The following is a 23,502-nucleotide window of genomic DNA, read 5'->3' as shown; positions in this document are numbered from 1 at the left end:
ATTCACAGAAACACCGGGTACAGGGACTGGGAATGTGGTTATTCACAGAGACACTGGGTACAGGGACCGGGAATGGGGTTATTCACAAAGACACTGGGAACAGGGACCAGGAATGGGGTTAATCACAGAGACACTGGGACTGGGAATGGGGTTATTCACAGGGACACTGGGCACAGGAGCAGAAAATGGGCTAGCTCACAGAGACGCTGGGTAAAAGGACAGGAAATGGGGATATTCACCAGGAATGGGGTACAGGGACCGTGATTGGAGATATTCATGTGGTACTGGGACTGGGAAAGGAATTATTCACAAGGACACTGGGTACAAGGACCAGGAAAGGGATTATTCACAGGGACTGGGAATGTGTTATTCACAGGGACACTGGTTCAGGGACTAGGAATGTGGTGATTCACAGACACTGGGTTCATCAACTGGGAATGTGGCTATTCATAAGGACATGTGTACACAGACCGGGAATCCAGTTATTAACAAGGACGCTCATTATAGGGAATAGGAACGGGGATATTCACAGAGACACTGGATATAGGGACCAGGAATAGGGTGACTCAAAGAGACAGTGGATCCATAGACCGGGAATGTGGTTATTCAGATGGACACTGGGTACACTGTCCGGGAATCAGATTATTCATGAGGACACTTGGTACAGGGACCAGGAATGGGGTATTCACAGAGACTCTGGGTACAGGGAGCGGGAATGTGGTTACTCACAAAGACCGGGAATGGGATTGTTCACAAAGACACTTGGTACAGGGACAGGGAATGGGGAAATTCACAGGGACAGTGGGTACAGGGATCTACATCTGTGTGAAGTACATCCGGCTGCAGCTCCTTGAAGACCGTGTTAGGGATTTGGAGCAGCAGCTAGATGACCTTCGGCATGTATGAGAGAGTGAGGAGATCATCAGACTAACAGGGAAGTAATCACCCCTAAGCTGCAGGAGGTGAGTAGCTGGGTGACTGTCAGGAGAAATGGAAAAGTGAATAGGCAGTTAGCGCAAAGCACCCCTGGGGCCATTCCCCTCATTAATAAGCATACCATTTCAGATACTGTTGGGGAGGGGGGATGACCTCCCAGGTTATTAGCGCTGAGCATGGGTCCATGATGCAGAAGGTAAAGAGGGAGAAGAGGGGAGCGGTAGTAATAGGGGACTCGAGAGTCAGAGGAACAGAGAGGAGATTCTGTGGACGTGAATGGGACATCCAAATGGTATGTTACCTCCCAGGTGCCAGGGTCAGGGATGGTTCGGATCATGTCCACAGCATTTTGGAGGGGGGAGGAGAGCAGACAGATGTCTTGGTACATATTGGTATCAACGACATAGCAAGGAAAAGTAAAGAGGTCCTGAAGAGAGAATTTAGAGAGCTCCTGGGTAGTAATTTCTGGACTGGTACCTGTGCCAGGCAACAGCGAGGGTAGAAGAAAGACGATTTAGCAGATAAATGCGTGGCTGAGAAGTTGGTGCAGGGAGCAGGGCTTCAGGTTCTTGGTTCATTGGGATCTCTTCTGGGGGAAGTATGACCTGTACAAAAGTGACGGGTTGCACCTGAACCCGGGGGGGGGGGGTCCCAATATTCTCGCGGGCAGGTTTGTTAGAGCTGTTGGAGAGGGTTTATTCTAATTTGGCAGGGGGCTGGGAACTGGGCTGTAGGGACTCAGGATGGGATTGATGTTAAAAAAGCAAAGATAGCATGCAGTCAGACTGTCAGATAGGACAGGCAGAGAATAGGACGTAATTGCAGCCAGCAGGGTGATTATCAGTGCTTTTGGGATGCAAAATCAAAAAGGCTAGCAAATACAGTACTCAACATGTTATAAATCAATGCACGGAGTAAAAGGAATAAGGTGGATTATCTTGTTGCACTATTACAGATTCTCAGGCATGATGTTGTGACCATCACTGAGTCATGGCTGAAGGATGGTTGTAGTTGGGAGCTGAATGTCCATGGTTATACGTTGTATCGGATGGATAAGAAGGTAGGCAGAAGGGGTGGCACGGCACTGCTGGTAAAGAATGGCATCAAATCAGTAGGAAGATTTGACATAGGATCAGAAGATGATGAATCCTTGTGTGTTGAATTAAGAAACTGCAAGCATAAAAGGACCCTGATGCCAGTTATATACAGGCCTCCCAACAGTAGCTGGGATGTGGACCATAGATACAACAGGAAATAGAAAAGGCGTGTCACAAGGGCAACGCTATGATAGTTGTGGGAGATTTTAACATGCAGGCAGATTGGGAAAATCAGGTTGGTAATGGATCTCGAGAGAAAGTTTATTGAATCCCTACACGATGGCTATTTGGAGCAGTTTGTTGCTGAGCCTACTGGGGATCAGTTAATACTGGATTGAGTGTTATGTAATGAACCGGAGGTGATTAGGGAGCTTAAGGTAAACGAACCCTGAGGAGAAGTGATCACAATATGATTGAGTACAACTTCAAATTTGATAGGGAGAAATTAAAGTCTGATGTAGCAGTATTTCAGTGGACTAAAATAAATTACAATGAGAGAATAGTTGGCCAAAGTAAATTGAAAGTAGATGCTGGTAGTAATGGCAGCAGAGCAGCAATGGCGTGAGTTTCTGGGAAAAATGGGGAAGGTGCAGGATACACACACAAAATTCTGGTGGAATGCAGCAGGCCAGGCGGCACCTGTAGGAAGAAGTACAGTCGACGTTTCGGGCCGAGACCCGAAATTATTAGATGCCAAAATTAGCAGGAAGATTAGGGATTGGGAAGCTTTTAAAAACCTACAAAGAACAGCTAAAAGAAACATCAGGAGGGAAAAGATGAAATATGAAAGCAAGCTAGCAAACAATATCAAAAGTCGATAGTAAAAGCTTTTTCCAAGTATGTAAAACATAAAAGAGAGATCAGAGTGGATATAAGACCACTAGAAAATGAGGCCGGAAAAGTAGTAATGGGGAACAAGAAGATGGCAGATGAACTAACTGAGTATTTTGTATCAGGCTTCACTGTATAAGACACTAGCAGTGTGCCAGATGTTGAAGAGTGTAAGGGAAGGGAAGTGAGTGAAGTTACTATTACAAGGGAGAATGTGCTCAAAAAGCTGAAAGACCTAAAGGTACATTATCACCTGGACCAGATGAACTGCAATCTAGGGTTCTGAAAGAGGTAGCAGAAGAGATTGTGGGCATTAGTAATAATTTTTCAAAGATCATTGGATTCTGGCATGGTGCCAGTGGACTGGGAAACCTCACTCCACTATTTAAGAAAGGAGGAAGGCAGCAGAAAGAAAATTATAGACCTGTTAGCCTGACCTCAGTGGTTGGGAAGATGCTGGAGTCAATTGTTAAGGATGGGGTTATGGACACAGGAACACTGGGTACAGGGACTGGGAATAGAATTATTCACTGTGACACTGGGTACAGGGACTGGAAATGGGGATATTCACAGAGGCACTGGGTACAGGGACCAGGAATGGGGATATTCCGAGAGACACTGGATTCAGGGACTGGAAATGGGAATTTTTACAGATGCACTGACTACAAGGACCGGGAATGCAGTTAGTTATTCACAGAGAAACAGGATACAGGGACCAGGAAATGGGATATTCAGAGAAATGCCAGGTACTGGGACTGGGAGTGGGGCTCTTCACAGAGACACTGGATACAGAGAACGGGATTTTTCACACACACACTGGATACAGGGACCGGGAAAGGGGTTATTCATAGGCACACTAGGTACAAGGACTGGAATGGGATTATTCATCAGGACACTGAGTAGAGGGACTGGGAATTGCATTATTCACAAGGACGCTGTCAACAGGGACTGGAAATGGGGTTATTCATGGAGACACTAGGTTCTGTGACCGGGAATGAGATTATTCACAGGGACACTGGGTACAGAGAATGGGATTATTTACAGTGACACTGGGTACCAGGTACCCAAAATTGGGATATTCACAGGAACACCTGGCACAGGGACGGGAATAGGGATATTCACAGAGAGACACTGGGTACAGGGAGCAGGAATGAGATTATTCACAGAGACATTTGGAACAGGGGCCAGGAATGAGATTATTTACAGAGATACTGGGTACAGGGACCGGGAATGGGGACATTCACAGGTGCACGAACTACAGAACTGGGAATGGGGTTATTCATATGGACACTGAGTGCAGGAACTGGGGAGGGGGTTATTCATAGAGACGCAGGGTAATGGGACCAGGAACGGGGTATTCACAAGGTCACTGGGTACATGGACCAAGAATGTGGATATTCACAGGGATGCTGGGTATAGACACTGGAAGTGGGGATATTCTCAAGGACACTATTCCCAGGAATCGGGAATAAGGATATTCACAGGGACACTGGGTACATGGTCTCGAAATGGGGATATTCACAGGGATACTGGGTACATAGACGGTAACGTTGGGTACATGGATGGGGAATGGGAATATTCACAGGGACGCTGGGTACATGGATGAGGAATGGGGATATTCAGAGGGACGCTGGGTACGTGGACGAATGGGGATATTCATAGGGACGCTGGGAACATGGATGAGGAATGGGGATATTTACAAGGATGCTGGGAACATGGATGGGGAATGGGGATATTCACAGGGACACTGGGTACAAGGGCCAGGGTAGCAATTACTGCCTGTGCCACATGACGGTGAGAATAGGAATTGAATGAGGTGGCAGATAAAAGCGTGGCTGAAGAAATGGATCAAGGGGCAGAGATTCAGATTCCTCCATCATTGGTACTTCTTCTGGGGCTGGTGTGACCTGTACAAAAGCAATGGGTTGCACTTCAATCCAAGGTGGATCAATATCCTTGTGGGCAGGTTTGCTAAAGCTGTTGGGAGTGGTTTAAACTAATATGGCAGGGGTATGGGAACCAGTGTGATAGAGCTGAGGATGAGCCAGCAGGTTTACAAGTAGATGATGGGTGGAACATGAATATAAGAGAGGCTAAACCAGTGATTGGGTACAAATGTAGACAATCTAAAGCGTTAAACTTGTACCACAGAGACAAAATTCAAAAGGGTGAAGAATGCCAGACTGAAGATGTTGTATTTAAATCAATGTGGTATTCAAAATAAGGTGGGTAAACACAGGGTGCAATTAGAGCTTGGTCATTACGACATTCTGGGTATCGCTGAGTCGTAGCTGAAGGGAGGTCATAGTGAGGAGTTTAATATCGAAGGATATACTCTGTATCAAAAAGACAGGCAGGAAGGTATAGGCGGTGGTGTGATTCTGTTGGTAAGAGATGGAATTACATCTTTAGAAAGAGTTGATGCAGGGCCAGAGAACGTCCAATCTTTGTGGGTGGAGTTAAGAAATAGCAAGGGTGAGAAAAACATGATGGGAATCATATATAGACCTCCAAATAGTAGCCAAGATGTGGGGTTGAGATTGCAAAGGGAGCTGGAAAGGGCAAGTAATAAGGGTAATGTCACAATAGTAATGGGGGACTCTTATGCAAGGGGATTGGGAACATCAGCTTGATGGCGATCGCAAGAGCGGGAATTTGCTGAATACCTATGTTGTGGAACCCTTAGGAGGCAGTGATCATAATATGATGGAATTCATACTGCAATTTGAGAGAGAGAAGAATAGGTCAGATGTATCAGTATCACAATGGAATAAAGGGAATTACAGAGGCATGAGAGAGGAGCTTGTCCAGGTGGATTGTAGGTGGACACTGGCCAGGATGACGGCAAAGCAGAAGAGGCTGGAGTTTCTGGGAATAGTTCATAAGGCACAGGATAGATATGTCCCACAGAAGGAGTTGTTTTCAAATGGCAGGGGTAGGCAACCGGGGCTGACAAGGGAAGTTAAAGACTGCATAAAAGCCAAGGGAATGGCAAACAACATAGCAAAAGTGGGTGGGAAGTTGGATGACTGGGAAGTTTATAAAATCCAACAAAAGGCAACTAAAAAGGCTATACGAAGGGAAAAGATGAAATGTGAGGGCAAACTAGCCAATAATATAAAGCAGGATACTAAAAGTTTCTTCAGTTATATAAAGAGTAAAAGGGAGGTGAGAGTTGATATGGACCACTGGGAAATGATGTTTGTGAGGTAGTAATGGGGGCAAAGAAATAGTGCATGAACTTAATAAGTACTTTGCATCAGTCTTCACTGTGGAAGACACCAGCAGTGTGACAAATTTCCATGAGTGTCAAGGAGTAGGAGTGAGTGCCATTGCTATTCCAAAAGAAATAATGCAAGGGAAACTGAAAGGTCTTAAAGTCGATAGGTCTCCTGGACCAGATGGACTACATCCCAGACATCTGAAAGAGGTTGCTGAAGAGATAGCAGATGCATTAGTTATGATCTTTCAAGAATCACTTGATTCTAGCATGGTTCCAAGGACTGAGAAATTACAAATGTCATTCCACTCTTTAAGAAGGGAAATTATAGGCCAGTTGATCTAACCTCAGTGGTTGGGACAGTGCAGTATTAAGGAAGAGGTTTCAGGGTACTTGGAGACTAATGATAAAATAAGTCAAAGTCAGAATGGTTTCTGTCAAGGGAAATCTTGCCTGACAAATCAGTTAGAATTCTTCAAGGAAGTAACAAGCAAGGTGGACAAAGGAGAGGAAGCGATGTCATTTGCTTGGATTTTCAGAAGGCCTTTGATGAGGTATCACACATGATGATACTTAACAAGTTTAAAGCCCATGGCATTACAGGAAAGATACTGGCATGGATAGAGGAATAGCTGACAGGCAGGAGGCAGCGAATGACAATAAAGGGGGCCTTTTCTGGTTGGCTGCCAGTGACTAGTGGTGTTCCTCAGGGGTCAGTATTGGGACCACTACTTTTCACATTGTTTGTCAATGATTTAGACAATAGAATTGATAGCTTTGTGGCAACATTTGCAGATGATACGAAGATAGGTGGAGGGGTACCACATAAAGTTGTGGTGGTAGGGGATTTTAATTTTCCATATATTGATTGGGACTCCCATATCGTTAGGGGTCTAGACGGTTTAGAGTTTGTAAAATGTGTTCAGGAAAGTTTTCTAAATCACTATATAGAGGGACCAACTAGAGGGGATGCAATATTGGATCTCCTGTTAGGAAACGAGTTAGGACAAGTGACAGAAGTCTGTGAAGGGGAGCAATTTGGTTCCAGTGATCATAACACCATTAGTTTCAACTTGATCATGGACAAGGATAGATCTGGTCCTAGGGTTGAGGTTCTTAACTGGAAGAAGGCCACATTTGAAGAAATGAGAAAGGATCTAAAAAGCGTGGATTGGGACAGGATGTTCTCTGGCAAGGATGTGATCGGTAGGTGGGAAGCCTTCAAAGGAGAAATTTTGAGAGTGCAGAATTTGTATGTTCCTGTCAGGATTAAAGGCAAAGTAAATAGGAATAAGGAACCTTGGTTCTCAAGGGATATTGCAACTCTGATAAAGAAGAAGAGGGAGTTGGATGACATGTATAGGAAGCAGGGAGTAAAAAAGGTGCTTGAAGAATATAAGAAGTGCAAGAAAATACTTAAGAAAGAAATCAGGAGGGCTAAAAGAAGACATGAGGTTGCCTTGGCAGTCAAAGTGAAGGATAATCCAAAGAGCTTTTACAGGTATATTAAGAGCAAAAGGATTGTAAGGGATAAAATTGGTCCTCTTGAAGATCAGAGTGGTCGGCTATGTGCGGAACCAAAGGAAATGGGGGAGATCTTAAATAGGTTTTTTGCATCTGTATTTACTAAGGAAACTGACATGAAATCTATGGAATTAAGGGAAACAAGTAGTGAGATCATGGAAACTGTACAGATCGAAAAGGAGGAGGTCCTTGCTGTCTTCAGGAAAATTAAAGTGGATAAATCCCCGGGACCTGACAGGGTGTTCCCTTGGACCTTGAAGGAGACTAGTGTTGAAATTGCAGGGGCCCTGGCAGTAATACTCAAAATGTCGCTGTCCACAGGTGAGGTGCCGGAGGATTAGAGAGTGGCTCATGTTGTTCCGTTGTTTAAAAAAGGATCGAAAAGTAATCCGGGAAATTATAGGCCAGTAAGTTTAATGTCGGTAGTAGGTAAGTTATTGGAGGGAGTACTAAGAGACAGAATCTACAAGCATTTGGATAGACAGGGACTTATTAGGGAGAGTCAACATGACTTTGTGCATGGTAGGTCATGTTTGACCAATCTGTTGGAGTTTTTCGAGGAGGTTACCAGGAAAGTGGATGAAGGGAAGGTAGTGGATGTTGTCTACATGAACTTCAGTAAAGCCTTTGACAAGATCCCGCATGAGAGGTTAGTTAGGAAAATTCAGTCGCTAGGTATACACGGGGAGGTGGTAAATTGGATTAGACATTGGCTTAATGGAAGAAGCCACAGAATGGTAGTAGTGGATTGCTTCTCTGAGTGGAGGCCTGTGACCAGTGGTGTGCCACAGGGATCAGTGCTGGGTCAATTGTTATTTGTCATCTATATCAATGATCTGGATGATAATGTGGTAAATTGGATCAGCAAATTTGCTGATGATACAAAGATTGGAGGTGTAGTAGACAGTGAGGAAGGTTTTCAGAGCCTGCAGAGGGACTTGGACCAGCTGGAAAAATGGGCTGAAAAATGGCAGATGGAGTTTAATACAGACAAGTGTGAGGTATTGCATGTTGGAAGGACAAACCAAGGTAGAACATACAGGGTTAATGGTAAGGCACTGAGGAGTGCAGTGGAACAGAAGGATCTGGGAATACAGATACAAAATTCCCTAAAAGTGGCATCACAGGTAGATAGGGTCGTAAAGAGAGCTTTCAGTACATTGGCCTTTATTAATCGAAGTATTGAGTATAAGAGCTGGAATGTTATGATCAGGTTGTATAAGGCATTGGTGAGGCCGAATCTGGAGTGTTGTGTTCAGTTTTAGTCACCAAATTACAGGAAGGATATAAATAAGGTTGAAAGAGTGCAGAAAAGGTTTACAAGGATGTTGCCGGGACTTGAGAAACTCAGTTACAGAGAAAGGTTGAATAGGTTAGGACTTTATTCCCTGGAGCGGAGAAGAATGAGGGGAGATTTGATAGAGGTATATAAAATTATGATGGCTATAGATAGAGTGAATGCAAGCAGGCTTTTTCCACTGAGGCAAGGGGAGAAAAAAACCAGAGGACATGGGTTAAGGGTGAGGGGGGAAAAGTTTAAAGGGAACATTAGGGGGGGGCTTCTTCACACAGAGAGTGGTGGGAGTATGGAATGAACTGCCAGACGAGGTGGTAAATGTGGGTTCTTTTTTAACATTTAAGAATAAATTGGACAGATACATGGATGGGAGGTGTATGGAGGGATATGGTTCGTGTGCAGGTCAGTGGGACTAGGCAGAAAATGGTTCGGCACAGCCAAGAAGGGCCAAAAGGCCTGTTTCTGTGCTGTAGTTTCTATGGTTCTATGGTTCTATAGGTAGATAGTGCTAAGGAAGCAATGTGATTGCAGCAGGACTTAGATAAATTGGTAGAATGGGCAAAAAAGTGGCAGATGGAATACAGTGTTGGGAAATGTGTGATAATGCATGGTAAAAGGAACAATAGTGTGGACTATTATCTAAATGGGGAGAAGGTACAAATATCAGAGGTGCAAAGGGACTTAGGAGTCCTCGTGCAAGACTTCCAGAAACTTAATTTTACAAGGTTGAGTCCATGATATGAAGGCAAATTCAATGTTGGCAATCATTTTAGAGAGAACGGAACATCAAAGACAGGGAGATAATGCTGAAGCTTTATAAGACATTACTGAGGCTGCACTTGGACTATTGTCAATAGTTTTGGGCCCCATATCTCAGAAAGGATATGTTGTCATTGGAGAGAGTCCAGAGGAGGTTCACAAGGATGATTCTGGGAAATAAGAGGTTAACATATCAGGAGCATTTGGCAGCTTTGGGCCTGTACTCACTGGAATTTAGAAGAATGCATGGGGATCTGATTGAAAACCACCAAATGTTGAAAGCTCTGCAAAGGTGGACGTAGAGGGGATGTTTCCTATGGTGGGGGTGTGCAGAACTAGAGGGCACAGCCTTAAAATTGAGGGGTGACCTTTTAGAACAGAGGTAGGAAGGAATTTTTTTCACCCAGAGAATGGTGAATCTGTGGAATGCTCTGCCTCAGACAGCTGCATAGGCCAAGAATGTGGGTAAATTAAAAGTGAAAATTGATAGTTGTTCAGTGCCAGGTTATGGCAAGAAGGCAGGTGCATGGAGTTGAGTAGAATCTGGGATAAGCCCTTATGGAATAGCAGAGCAGACTTTATGGGCTGAATGGCCAAATTCGGTTCCTACGTCTGATGGTCTAGGGACCAGGAATCGGGATATTCACATGGACACTGCGTACAGGGAACAGGAATGGGATTATTCAAACAGACACTGGGTACAGGGACTGGGAATGGGGTTATTCAGAGAGACATTGGGTACAGGGACTGGGAATGGGGATATTCACAAGTACAATGGATACAGGGACCATGTATGGGAATATTCGCAATGTCACTGGGTACAGGGAACAGGAATGTGGTTATTCACAGAGACACTGGGTACAGGGACCGGGAATGGGATTATTCACAGAGACACTGGGTACAGGGACCGGGAATGGGGTTATTCACAGAGACACTGGGTACAGGGACCGGGAATGGGGTTATTCACAGAGACACTGGGTACAGGGACCAGGATTGGGGTTATTCACAGAGACACTGGGTACAGGGACCAGGAATGGGGTTATTCACAGAGACACTGGGTATAGGGACCAGGAATGGGGTTATTCACAGAGACACTGGGTACAGGGACCGGGAATGGGGTTATTCACAGAGACACTGGGTACAGGGACCGGGAATGGGGTTATTCACAGAGACACTGGGTACAGGGACCGGGAATGGGGATATTCACAGAGACACTGGGTACAGGGACCGGGAATGGGGTTATTCACAGAGACACTGGGTACAGGGACCGGGAATGGGGTAATTCACGGGGACTCTTTTTGATAAGTGGTGTGGGGAGTGAATGATGGTGAAGAGAAAAGCTGAAGATGTGAGGAGTGAGTGAAGGAAGTGGTACAGTGAGGGAGGGAGTGTTTCGGAGGGAACCAGAGACAGTATGAGAGGGAGAGGGAGGGAGACAGAGGCATGGAGGGAGTAGGAGTGTGAAGGAGAGGGCATGAGTGGGAGGGAGAGAGAAGTGAGATGAGGGAGTGGGAGTGGGAAGACATTGAGTAAGGCAGAGGGAGGGAAACAGGAGAGGGGAGGCTTTGGGAGGGAAGAAGGGCATGAGAAGGAACCAAATAAAGGGAAAACAGGGGCAGAGGAAGGAAATTGGACAGAGGGAGGGAGACACAGAAAGGGAGGGAGGCAAAAGTGATGAAATGAGAGAAGGGTGAAGAGGGAGGGAGTGCATGAGGAAGAAAGGGGAACAGTGAGGGAGGAAGAGGGAGGGAGACAGTAGGTGAGAGGAGGGAAGGAGGGAGATGAGGGAAAGTAAGTGGGCGAGAGGCCGGGGAAGACCAGCAAATACATGGAAAGGTGAGCAGGGAAATGGCTGTGGTCAGCTCCCTGCTGTGGTGAATTCTCCAAACGTGCAACACTCACTAAATGCTGGAGGAACTCAACACATGCTGCAACATCTATGGACAGGAATAAACAGACAACCTTTCAGGCCGAGACCTTTCAGCAGGACTTTAAGTTCCTTGACAAAGAACTGGACCTGTAGATTGACCCTCAGACAGTCTGACAGACAGAAGTGCCGTTCAGTAAGAGAGGCCACTCATCACTATGCTAGTGATAACACTCAGTGAACACCCAGTGCCAGGATCCCTTGAAACCACACCAATGGTCTTGACTGCCACTCTGTGTTCCTACTTGTGTGTTGCAGGGAGAAATTGGAATGAAGCTCCCAGTGATACAAATTCCCCCACTTTGCTTCCACGCTCACCCTCAGACTCCTTCCCTCTTTCCAAACTCTGCCTCCCTACATTCAGACAACTGGATATGTCAGAGTCTCATTCTCTCTAACTTACTTTGTGTTTAGACCCAGACCACATCAAATACACTGACCTCTGTTATTTAAACTTTTCTGATCCCAAATGAATTTTTTAAAAAACTGACAGGTCCTAGAAATCCAAAATAAATAGCGTTTGACACAAAACATTGACTCTGCCCGTCCACAATTTCTACATGACCTGTTGAGTACTCTCACCTTTAACCTCAAAGTGAAAGTCCAGTTTATTGTCATGTTTACAAGTACATGCAAGCATAGGTGCAAAGAACAAACTTATTTGCAGCAGCAACCCAGGCACATAGCATCAGATACACACCTTTCACAACGATATCATATATTAACAGCATTAACTATTCAAAAATATAAAATATGCAACACACACAAAATGCTGGAGGAACTCAGCAGGCCGGGCAGCATCTATAGAAAAGTTTAAACAGTCGACATTTCAGGCTGAGACGCTTCTTCAGGACCAATAAGGAATAATACAATAAGGAACACGATCAGAACAAAAAAAAAACATATTATCATTGTAGTGCAAAGTGGTTATAGTGTTTCTATGCTGAGGTAGTGATTGTTGTTGTGCTGGCATGGCCCAGGTGGTATTGATTTGTGATGCAGCAGTAAATCTGATTCTTTCTCCACATACATATGCTTCCTGACCTGCTGAGTATTTCCAAATCTTTCTATTCCATGGCCAAACCCAATCTATAAGTATTTGAAGGGATTGTTTGTAGCTAACCCATATTGGATATGTTTTCAGGAGTCTTTGAAGCAACAACATCGAGAGTTTTTTTCTCTCTCTACATTTGCACAATTTAAAACATCTAGCCGGCCACTAGAAATTGTGTAAGTGACAGGTAGAATTGGGTGGGGAGGGATGAGGAGTCACAAAAGAAAGTCTTTGAACACTTCAGCCCATCTAGTCAATGCAGAAGTATTAATCTGCCTCGTCCCATTGACTTGCATCTGGACCACAACCCATTCCCATCTACGCACTTATCGAAATTACTCTTAAACGTTCAAATCAACCCCACATCCACCACTTCCGCTGGCAACGTTCCACACCCTCATCACTCTCTGAGTGAAGAAGTTGCCCCTCATGTTCATCCTAAACATTTCACCTTTCACCCTTAACGTATGATCTCTAGTTCTAGTCACACCCAAACTCAGTGGAAAAAGCCTGGGCTTTCATTAACCCTCTGTATACCCTTCATAACTTGGGTGAAAGTGTGGAGAGAATGAAATGGGGCACAGGGGACTGCAAATGGTGGAATCTGGAGGGATCAGTTTAAATGGAAGTTGGTGGTCAGGATGAAGTTGGTGGGCTGAAGGACCACTTCCTGTATTGTACGACTATGCTAATAAAGCAAGGCAGATCTCTGGGACAATATTTGGGTTTCCCTGCACCGTCTCCTATTCAAAACCTACCACACATTTGCTGCATGGGAATAAATGGATTTGAAGTAAAAATAATTTCGGTGGCGATCTGCAGATTAAGTAACATCCGGGTGCTCGCGGGGCTGAAATAGGCCGTCTATCCATGGACATAGCGATGGAATGCCGAGGAGGTCTGGTCAGAAGGAAGCACTACAAGGCAAGCTTCGGGAACAGAACTAATACTGTATGTATCGTAGATATTATTTAGAGTGTGGGATTCGTAACAATTGAGGACTTCACTGTTGTTACCAGGGCAACTCACTGACATTCATTCTCCGTGTGTTCTAGAGAAGATGGGTACACGGGAGAGGGGGGAAAGCAGGGAAGGCTGTAGCAATGGTGCGAAGTGTGGCAGTGGAGACATTGGGCGGCTGGATTAGCCTGGTAAATGCAAGGGATTCCACTGATGCTGGAAATCCAGAACAAAAGACACAGAAAATGCTGAAGAACTCAGCAGGTCAGGCTGCATCTATGGAAATGAATAAACAGTCTGCGTTTCGGTTCGAGACCTTTCTTCAGGACCTCATCAGAAACGTCGACTGTTTATTCATTTCCATAGCTGCCGCCTGACCCGCTGAGTTTCTCCAGCATTGTGCGTATTGTTCTGGATTAGCCTCGTCCCGGGTTCAAAGTGTTCACTGTAGTTCGGAGCAATCAAAGTCAGTTTTGAGATGGGCTGCACACACACCACCCTCTCAGCACCCCTTCCTAACCACAAGTAAGTTCTGAAAATAAGAACAGAAAGTGTAGAAACACTCAGCAGGTCAGGCAGAGAGTGAATGGGGGGAATGGAGTGAGAGAGAGCGAGAGAGGAGAGCTAGAGAGGGGGGGGGAAGGGGGAAGGAGGGGGGGGAAGGGGGAAGGAGGGGGGGAAGGGGGAAGGAGGGAGGGGGAGGGGGAAGGGGGTAGGGGAAGGCAGGAGGGGGAAGGGGGGAAGGGAAGGGGAGGGGAGGGCAAAGGGGGAGGGGGAGGGGGAAGGGGGAAGGGGGGAGGGGGAAGGGGGAAGGGGGAAGGGGGAAGGGGGACGGGGGAAGGGGGAAGGGGGAAGGGGGAAGGGGGAAGGGGGAAGGGGGAAGGGGGAAGGGGGAGGGGGAAGGGGAAGGGGAAGGGGAAGGGGAAGGGGAAGGGGGTTAGAAAATCTCTATCCTTTGGGGTAAGTGATGTTCAGTCCATTACACCACAAAACATGGGAGCAGAATTAGGCCAATTAGCCCATCCCTGATTCGAATTACCAATCAGGGCACTATCTGCCAAGGTGAAAATGAGGCAGGAAATCCATTGGCAAGGAGGGAACAAAGCAAGAGTTCCAGTGGCAGGTGGAACTCAGATACCACAGGTCCGGTGGCAGGCAGAACTGAGATAGGAGATCAGCTGGCCGATGGAGCTGAGGTAGAAAACCAGCCATTACTACAGGACCTACTCCCGCTGAGTGAATTTTTTCTATGACTCATTTCCCAGGATGTGTTTGCCACATCCAAGGCCAAGGCTTTCACTCATGAGAAGTTGGGGGTGAGCCACAATCTTGAACAGCTACTGGGAAAGGAATCGCCAACAAATAGAAAGTGCTGATTAAATGAGATTAATACAGATGGGTACTTCATGGTGGACATGGCTTGTGTCAGTACGGTATAATCTGGCAGCCCAGTCTGGGAGCGGTATGAGTGATTTAGAGAGAAACATGGAGATGATGGCTTTCCTATATGTAGCTGCAACCTTTGTCCTTTTGAGCAGTACAGCAGCAGAGTTAGCAAGCTTCAGAGGTTAATACTGCCAAATTAGCATCGTTTGGTGGAGGTATCTCACTCTCCAAAGACCATAAGATCACGACATAGGAGCAGAATTAGGCCATTCAGCCCATTGAGTCTGCTGCACCACTCCATCATGGCTGATCCCAGATCCCACTCAACCCCGTAACAACCTGCCTTCTCACCATATCCTTTGATGCCCTGACCGATCAGGAAGCTATCACCTTCCACCTTAAATATACGCACAAACTTGGCCTCCACTGCAATCAGTGGAAGAGCATTCCACAGATTCAGTACCGTCTGGCTGAAAGAAATTCCTCTCTACCTCTGTTCTATAAGGTCACCCTTCAATTTTGAGGTTGTGCCTTCTAGTTCTGGATACCCCCACCATAGGAAACATCCTCTCCACATCCACTTTATCTCATCCTTTCAACATTCAGTAGGTTTCAATGAGATCCCCAAGCACTCTTCTAAATTCCAGTGAGCACAGGCCCAAAGCTGCCAAATGCTCCTCATATGTTAACCCCTTCATTGCCGGAATCATGCTCATGCACCTATATGGATACAATAGGCCGAAGGATGGCTCTGAGGAACTGATGGAGGCTTTACCTCCTCTGTGTTCTTGGGAGAGATACTTACTGTGGGTCTGAAGGGAGCCGATGTCACAGCATCCATACTCAGCTGTTTCCCTCCAGGAATGCTCTTCCTCCGTGAAGACCTGCCTGGGTGATACTCTGAAAAAGACAAAGGCAGAGAGGAACTCAGTGCCAGTGGCTGGTTCAAACCCCACTGGAGACATCTCAATGTCTGACCCCAGACTGACACACCCTACGCTTCACTGAAGTCTCAAAAGTGCCAGCTGTCAGGCAAATGGTGAGCCCTCAGCTCTCTCGAGTGGATGCACAAATTCAATTCCACTCTTTTCCAAACAAGAGTGGTCAATTCTTATCTCCTGACTGACATAACTCACTAATTCTGCATTACCACATTCCAGATTACAGGAGTTGGTGGTGCTCCAATGCTGCAGTGCGCAGCAAGACCGAGGTAAAATCTGGGCATGTGCTGGTAAGTGGCAAGGGCACTCAGACCACAGAAGTGCCTGATAATGACCATCTCCAAGCAGGGGAGACTTTAACTACTGTCTTCATATTCAGCCCCTCCTCCAACCCTTGACATTCAGAGACAGGCAGTCCTGGGCGGGTCATAGTCGACCAGAACCTTAATGGGATCAGCCACACAAATCAGACTTCAGATGACAGCAGGCTGAGAGGCTGGGTAGATTCCACCCCTGATAGCCCAAAAGCCTTCTGCAAGGATGGAATACTCTCCAATTGGCCAGAATAATGCACAGACTTTCAGGAAGTTCAGCACAGTTTGAGATTAATGAGGTGATCTGTATGAACAGTACACAGGACAAGCTTTTCACTGTACCAGGTACATACAACAATTATTAACCAATCCCGCTTCCAATTTTAATATCAACAAAGTGGCAGCCCAACCGGTATGAACCCTCTTGCCCTCCGCCACCAGCGCACTGTAGCTGCAGTGTGTAGCGTTCTACACAATGCATCGCAGTTGCTCATCCAGCCTATTCTAACAGCACCTCTAAGGTCCACCACCAAGAAGGACAAGGGCAGCTGGCACAGAGGAGCACAACCACCTGCAACTTTCCCCTCCAAGTCACCCACCATCCCAACTTGGAAATCTATCACTGGTCCTGCATCATTTCAGGGTCTCACTCCTGAAGTTCCCTCCCCGACAGCATTGTGGGATCGCCTTTACCAGAAGGACTGCAGTAGTTCAAGGAGGAGGCTCCCCCCTCCCCCCTCCACCTTCTCAAGGGCAAGTAGGGATGGCCAATAAATGCTGGACTTGTCTTCAATGCCCACGTCTAGAGAGAGAATAAATACACGGAGAAATCCCTCATTTACCTGCTTCAAAGCACACAGGCACTGGGCTTCACACAGAGTAACTGAAGCCAGTGTGTTTGATGAGAGAACACACAGAGGGAGCTTCACTCAACATCGAACTGACGCTGCATCTTCGGTGGGAGTGAAAGATTCTCGAGCACTGTCGGTCCTCTCCACAGAGGACCCCGAGGTGCTGTCACCCTCTCTGCCTGCTTCTCTGTTCAAATTAAATCCTGGCCTATCCCTCAGCCCCAAAATTGCTTTGTCAATTATCCACTAACAATGCAAGGAAAATGTGTGTCAGTCCTAAAAAAAAAAATCAGTGTGTTTCACAGCCTCCTGCTTTATCCCATCATTTGAGAACTGCTTCCCGATTTAGCTGCTGAAAAGCTCAGTTTTAATATTTGTCTCTTCTGCCTACATGATCAGTCACTCCCAGTTTAACCCCTAAAACATTCCAACATTTTCGATGCCTTGGCAAACCACTACTCATCTCAATGTGCAGAAACTGTGTGCAATCTGCTCTCACCACTTAACCCTCTCAAACACTGGTTCAACACAGATAACTTTGGAACCCTTCTGCATGTGTCCAGAGGAATGGAGCCCAGTGGGCCAAGATAAGGAAAACATTGGAGTGCCAGAAACACTCAGTGAATCAGGCAGCATCTGTGGAGAACCTGAATTTTGGGCTAAGAATGATCAAGCATCTCAAAAACTAAAGCATCACCTGTAACAGTCACAGACTAACAAAACATAGAAACTGGCCACCCAGACCACTGAGTTCATACCAGCCATCAGCGACCCATCTACACTCATCCTATTTTGTTCCCACATTCCTATTAACTCCCCTGTGGTTTCTCACATTCACCTACATACCAGGGGTGATTTACCAACCCACAGATCTCGGAGATGAAAACCAGAGCACCTGGGAGAAACCCTCGTGGACACAGGGAGAACGTGCAAACCATGCACGTGCATACACACACACACACACACACACACACACACACACTCAGCTGGAGGTTAGGATCGAACCTAGGTCTCTGGTGCTGTGACCAGCTACCCCACTAAATCCCAACACTTCTGAGATTAAAGACATTAAACACTGTTCCTGTCCAAAATCTCTATGGCTTCATTCTTCCTAGATTCTGTCTGCAATTTTCTCCACCTCCTCTGTTCAATCCAACTAACAGAGAATGAGTTTAACATCCTCACAACTAGTTCTTCTCACATTGTTAGAACTTTCCATGCATAAACGGTATGCCAAGCTCCCTTTACTACCACAACAATGACTCTCCTGATGTATTTCATCAGCTGAGACCCCTGAGAATGTCATCCAGAAACGACGGTTTGGTTCATTAATACATCACTTGCTTCTCTGTCATGACTGGCCTGTTCCTGAATTGGTTCTATAACATGAACCTTGTCTACCCCAAACTTGTCCCTGGTGTAAGCTGGTTCAGTGAAATGATCTGATAGAAATACATGTCAGGGTAGGTTTTGAGATGTTTCCACTACTAGGACAGTCTCAAATGAAAGGACATGGTACAAATTTAGAAGTGGTCATTTAATATTGAAATAAATGGTGAGTGGTAAATCTCTGGAATTCTCTGTCCCAAAGAGTTGTGCATTTTCATCTATGGGGTCGATGTCCTCCATTCAGGAGAATTTTCTTTTCCACTATGTTTCTGATCCACCATTGAGGAAGCATGAGGAATAATGAGGGTCATGAAATGGTTCTCAGTGAGGGAGCAATCAGGGAATAGTGATCATAGCTTTTAAAAAATAGAAAAAATTGGAGATAACTTTGAGTAAAAAGACATAATTGGTGGGAGGCCAGTTTTAGGGGATTCAGATGGCTTTGGCTCAGATGACACAATACAATGTCTTTAAAGGAAAAGGTGATTGGGTTCAATGCACGCACATTCGTACAAGGAGGATAAGCAAAGGAGCTAAAGGATGAAGAAGGAAACTGAAAGAGAGAAGCGGAGTACATGACAGATGTCAGGCTGATTATACAAGTGAGAATTAGGCTGAAAATAGAAGCATTGGGAGGGAGTGAGAACAGAAGCGAGAGTCCCAGGAGAGTGGGAGAATAGATGAACAGCCTCCTTAAATGGAATGGATGAGTTGTATCATTAGGACACAGGTAGTGAGAGTAGTGGAGGGACACACTGGCGTTGTTTGATTTTCACAGTAAGTTTAAGAATCAAGTACACTTCCTAAATTAGCCATTACCTGGTCTATTACAGAACAGTTTGCCTAACTTAAATGGGACCACATCTCAATGGGTGGAACACTGGTGAAGCTGGTATGGCTGCTACCTCATAGCTTATGACCTGGGTTCGATCTCGACTTCCGGCACTGTCTGTGTGTGGAGTTTGCACATTACTGCTCGGGTTTCCCCAGGTGCTCCGGTTTCCTCCCATCGTGCAGGTCAGTGAGTTAATTGGTGGCTCTATATGGCCCTTAGTACGTGGTTGAGTGGTAGAATCTTGTAGGAGTTGGGGGAATGTGGGGAGGAAAGAAACGGGATCAGTGTAAATGGGTGGTGGGAGGTCAGCACGCATTCAGTAGCTACAGAGTCTGTTTCCATCTGTATGACTCTCCCTTTGCCATGATCTTATTTTCCATATTAATAACAACAATCACTACTAGTCGTCAGAGTATGGTACGATTTTTTAAATCTATTTTCATTTTGCAGCTCTCAGTATTTCCTTTGTAACTCTTGGGTTAATACTGGCCTGCTCAGCCTTCAACCTTACATGTGTCAACCTTGGCCAAGGTTGCTTAATGTCCTGAGACACACACCATCTCTGGAAATATGTCACCGCCCCTTATCCACCCAGCACCCAAAAGTGGGAGGACCTTCCCCAGAAGGACTGCAGTGGCTCAAAACACCTCTCAGGGAGGGGTAATAGATGCCAGCCTCATCAACCACACCCAATTCATGAATAAATTAAAGAGAATAAACATACATTTTCAGGCTGATGTGTAAATCAGTAAACAGTAGGTCTGGTAATCTGAAACTTGAACATACAGTATTGACCAGAAGCACACATATATACAGCTAATGTGGCTAAGACTTTTGCATAGTACTGTAGTAATGTTAAGTAGTGCACTGTACTACAGCCACAAAAATTAAAGAAATTTCATGACATATGTGAGTGATGATAAAGCTGATTCTGATATGAGTCTCAATTGTGGAAGGGGATAGGGAGAGGGAAATCATGGCTGGGAAAATGGGAAGGGGGCAAACGGAAAATAATCATGGTTGGGAAAATGAGAGGAGAGCAGGAAGCACTGGTGAGCCGATCTGTAATGATCAATAAACCAATTGTTTGGAATCAAATGACCTGGCTGCACCAACCCCCACCTTGGCATGCCTGCTCTGCCACCTGTTCCACACCCTTCTTGGCGCACCATCCTTACCATCCCTTACATCCTTTGCTCCTGCCAGATATACAGACTTGCTCTTTGCTCTGTGTTGACAGATACAGTACTCTGCAAAAATCTTAGGCAGCCTAGCCATCTATGTGCCTAAGACTTTTGAACAGTCCTGCAAAATGCCGGAAACTCTCAGCAGGCCAGGCAGCATCAGTAGAGGGAGAATCAGAGTGAACATTTCAGGCTGAAGAACCTGCTCCTCTCTCCACAGATGCCACCTGACCTGCTGTGTATTTCCAGCAGTTACAGGTTTTATTTTGGATGTTGAATGCACTTGCAGTTCTAGTTTGAAGTCAGATGTTCCTTAGTACATTCCTTGCAATTCAACTGTATCTGTAATTAGTTCAGCTCAATGAATCATGTGTTGCTACATAGTCAATCTTATTATTACGTACTAATTATCAACACCACCTCAAAAGAGTTCTTCTTCTGCCTTTGACTATACCTATAACACAAGGTATTCCAACTCCAATTTCTTTTTTTAGTTCTATTCAAGTTACAGCATTCAATTTCAGAAGCAGATTTTGTCCATTTTTTTTTCCTGTGTTTAGTCCAGCTAACAGAGGATGAGTTTTACTCCCCCACAGCTCGTCCTTATCACAAACACAAGAGATTCTGCAGGTGCTGCAAATCCAGAGAACACATACGAAATGCTGGAGGAACTCAATGGGTCAGGTAGCATCTACGGAAAGGAATAAACAGCTGACGCTTCAGGCTGAGACCCTTCATCAGAACTTGGTCTTATCACAGTGTCGTTTCTGTAGCTTTCAGAATACGAACCGGTAGCTCTGCTCCTCTCACTGGGCCACGCATGCAAGAGGCAATGCCCCAAGAAGGCATCATTCATCATCCACCATCTGGATTGTGCCTTCTTCTCTTTGCTGTCATTGGGCAGGAGGTGCAGGAGCCTGAAGACCCATACCTGAATGTTCGACAACAGCTTCTGATATCAGGTTCTTGAACTGATCTGAACAACTCCCTAACATTAGCTTGGACTATATGTGCATCTCACTCAAGCTTGCACTAGTATTGTTTGTTTTGATTATTTTGCACACATTTATGTACAATCTATGTCAATCAAGATCACATTAACTTATGTTTGCCTTTGTTTTATACTGTTGTTGCTACAGCTGTTGCTGTAAAAACTGATTTTCATGGCATTTATATCTGTGTACAATGCTCATGACAGTGATAATCTTGACCGTGAACCTGAATGTACAAAATATCTACCCCAAACTCTCCCTTGGTACAGAGGGTTTAATGATTTGAACTTCAGGATGGATAGAGAGTTCAAATGCCACTGTTATTGAAGCCAACTCTGTGTATCAGTGACCAAGAATGTGGTTTGAGCCCAGGGAATGGTCAGGCGCACTCTAAAAAATCATTTCCTTCACATTTGCATCATTCAGATCGTGGGAGCACTGTAAACAAAAAAAACTCCAATATAAATATAAATTTAAAAAAACACAGATGCTGGAAATCCAGACCAACACATGCAAAGTGCTGGATGAACTCAAAGGGTCAGGCAGCAACTATGGATAGGAATAAAGAGTTGATGTTTTGAGCTGAGAAGATATTGACTGACTGACCGACTGGGTGTTTTCAACATTGTCCTGAAACATTAACTGCCCTTCTATCCATTGATGCTGCCAAGCATTCCCAACATTATTCTGCTTTATTTTCAGTGTACCCGACAACCCCAGTTTCCATCTGGCAACCCGAGTATTAGAACCTGGCACAAAATGAAGGGTGAACTTGTGTGATGGCAGTCTGGGGGGTGGGGGGAAGCAGTGGTCAATAAACCAGCCTCCTCTTTATAGAGAGCGTGGCAGAATCAGGATCCCTGAGAAAGAGAGGGAGAAGGAGGAACACAGTGATGCAAGAAAAAAGGGGAAGGATTAGGGAATAAAAAGAAAGGGGGGGAGCGGAGATGGAGAGAGGAAATTAGTTGAGTTTGTGATCAGTGCTCTTTGATGTAATGAACAAACAGATGTCTGTAACAAGAGAACACGAGTTAAATATTCATCGCTGGTTGTTCCGTGGTAAACGTACATCAGATTTGCATTATTTAATCCAAAGGTGCAATGTTATCTGACAGGAGGAGGAGGAGGGAATTGCAACCAATGCGACGACTATATGGTTGCATAGCAACAGTTCTCCCACGCCAGCGACTGCAGTACTGAACCTTACTCATCCCTCTGCTCGGTAACCTGAGACCAGGACGTGACTCGTTTGCAATTTCTATTCTCCGACCTGGAAGATTCATCCCTCTGGAGCGTTGCATGCAATGTGCAGGCCAGTGCTGTAGCAGATGGATGCTGCATTGTTGGTGGTGTTGCCTGCAGGTGAAATATTGCGCGTGCACTCTGATATGGCAACGAAGGGTTATGCATTAGGCAACATGACTCATGACCTACTAGCATCGTGACTGCATTACCATTCAGAGAAGCCTTGCACTGTGCTGATTGGCTGTTGCACTTGTTCCCTTGTACCCAGAGTTCTCATTAGTTGCAGTACAATTTGCCATTTCTTGCATTTCCTTCTGCTATTTAGCCCATCAAGTCTCTGCCAGCCCTCTGCAGCAACCCATCAATTCTAATCTCCCACTAATCTCCTACACTCTCCCCAGTCCCCTGATCACTCTTTTCCTTTTCCCTCCTTTACCACCCACAAGCTCCACTCACTTCCCTCACTCAGTTCCATGCTCCACCATCTTCTGTCAGATTCCACAATCTGTAGACTTGTTGTCACCTCCACCTCTTAGACATTCTCACCCTCCCCTCCTCAATCTGCCTATCACTCCTCCTCACCTGGGCCCACCTGCCAGCACCGGCTCCGCCCTAACCCTTTGCCTCTTTATACAGGCCATCTCCCCTCTACTAATTCAGTCCAAATGAGGGGTCCCAGCTCAAAATATTCACTGTCCATTTCACTCCATCTTGCTGCCCAACCTGCTCCAGCAACCTAGACATTGCTCCGGATCTTGGC

At 45.6% G+C, this 23,502-nt stretch overlaps 1 protein-coding gene across 13 annotated transcripts in view; it reads right to left on the bottom strand.

Moving 5' to 3' along the window:
* Nucleotides 1-23,502, bottom strand: part of LOC134346695 (ras/Rap GTPase-activating protein SynGAP-like) — a 663,780-nt gene that overhangs the window by 395,508 nt on the left and 244,770 nt on the right. For all 13 annotated transcript variants that reach the window (XR_010017990.1, XR_010017989.1, XM_063048226.1 and 10 more), the window contains one exon: nucleotides 15,797-15,891. Coding sequence is in view for 11 of the 13 variants with exons in the window: in XM_063048226.1 (XP_062904296.1) it covers nucleotides 15,797-15,891 (95 nt within the window). In the remaining 2 variants the exon portion in view is untranslated. The remainder of the gene's footprint in view (nucleotides 1-15,796; nucleotides 15,892-23,502) is intronic.

Source organism: Mobula hypostoma, chromosome 5 (genome assembly GCF_963921235.1).
Source record: "Mobula hypostoma chromosome 5, sMobHyp1.1, whole genome shotgun sequence".
Classification (NCBI taxonomy): domain Eukaryota; kingdom Metazoa; phylum Chordata; class Chondrichthyes; order Myliobatiformes; family Myliobatidae; genus Mobula; species Mobula hypostoma.
This window is presented reverse-complemented; position numbering and strand designations above follow the sequence as displayed.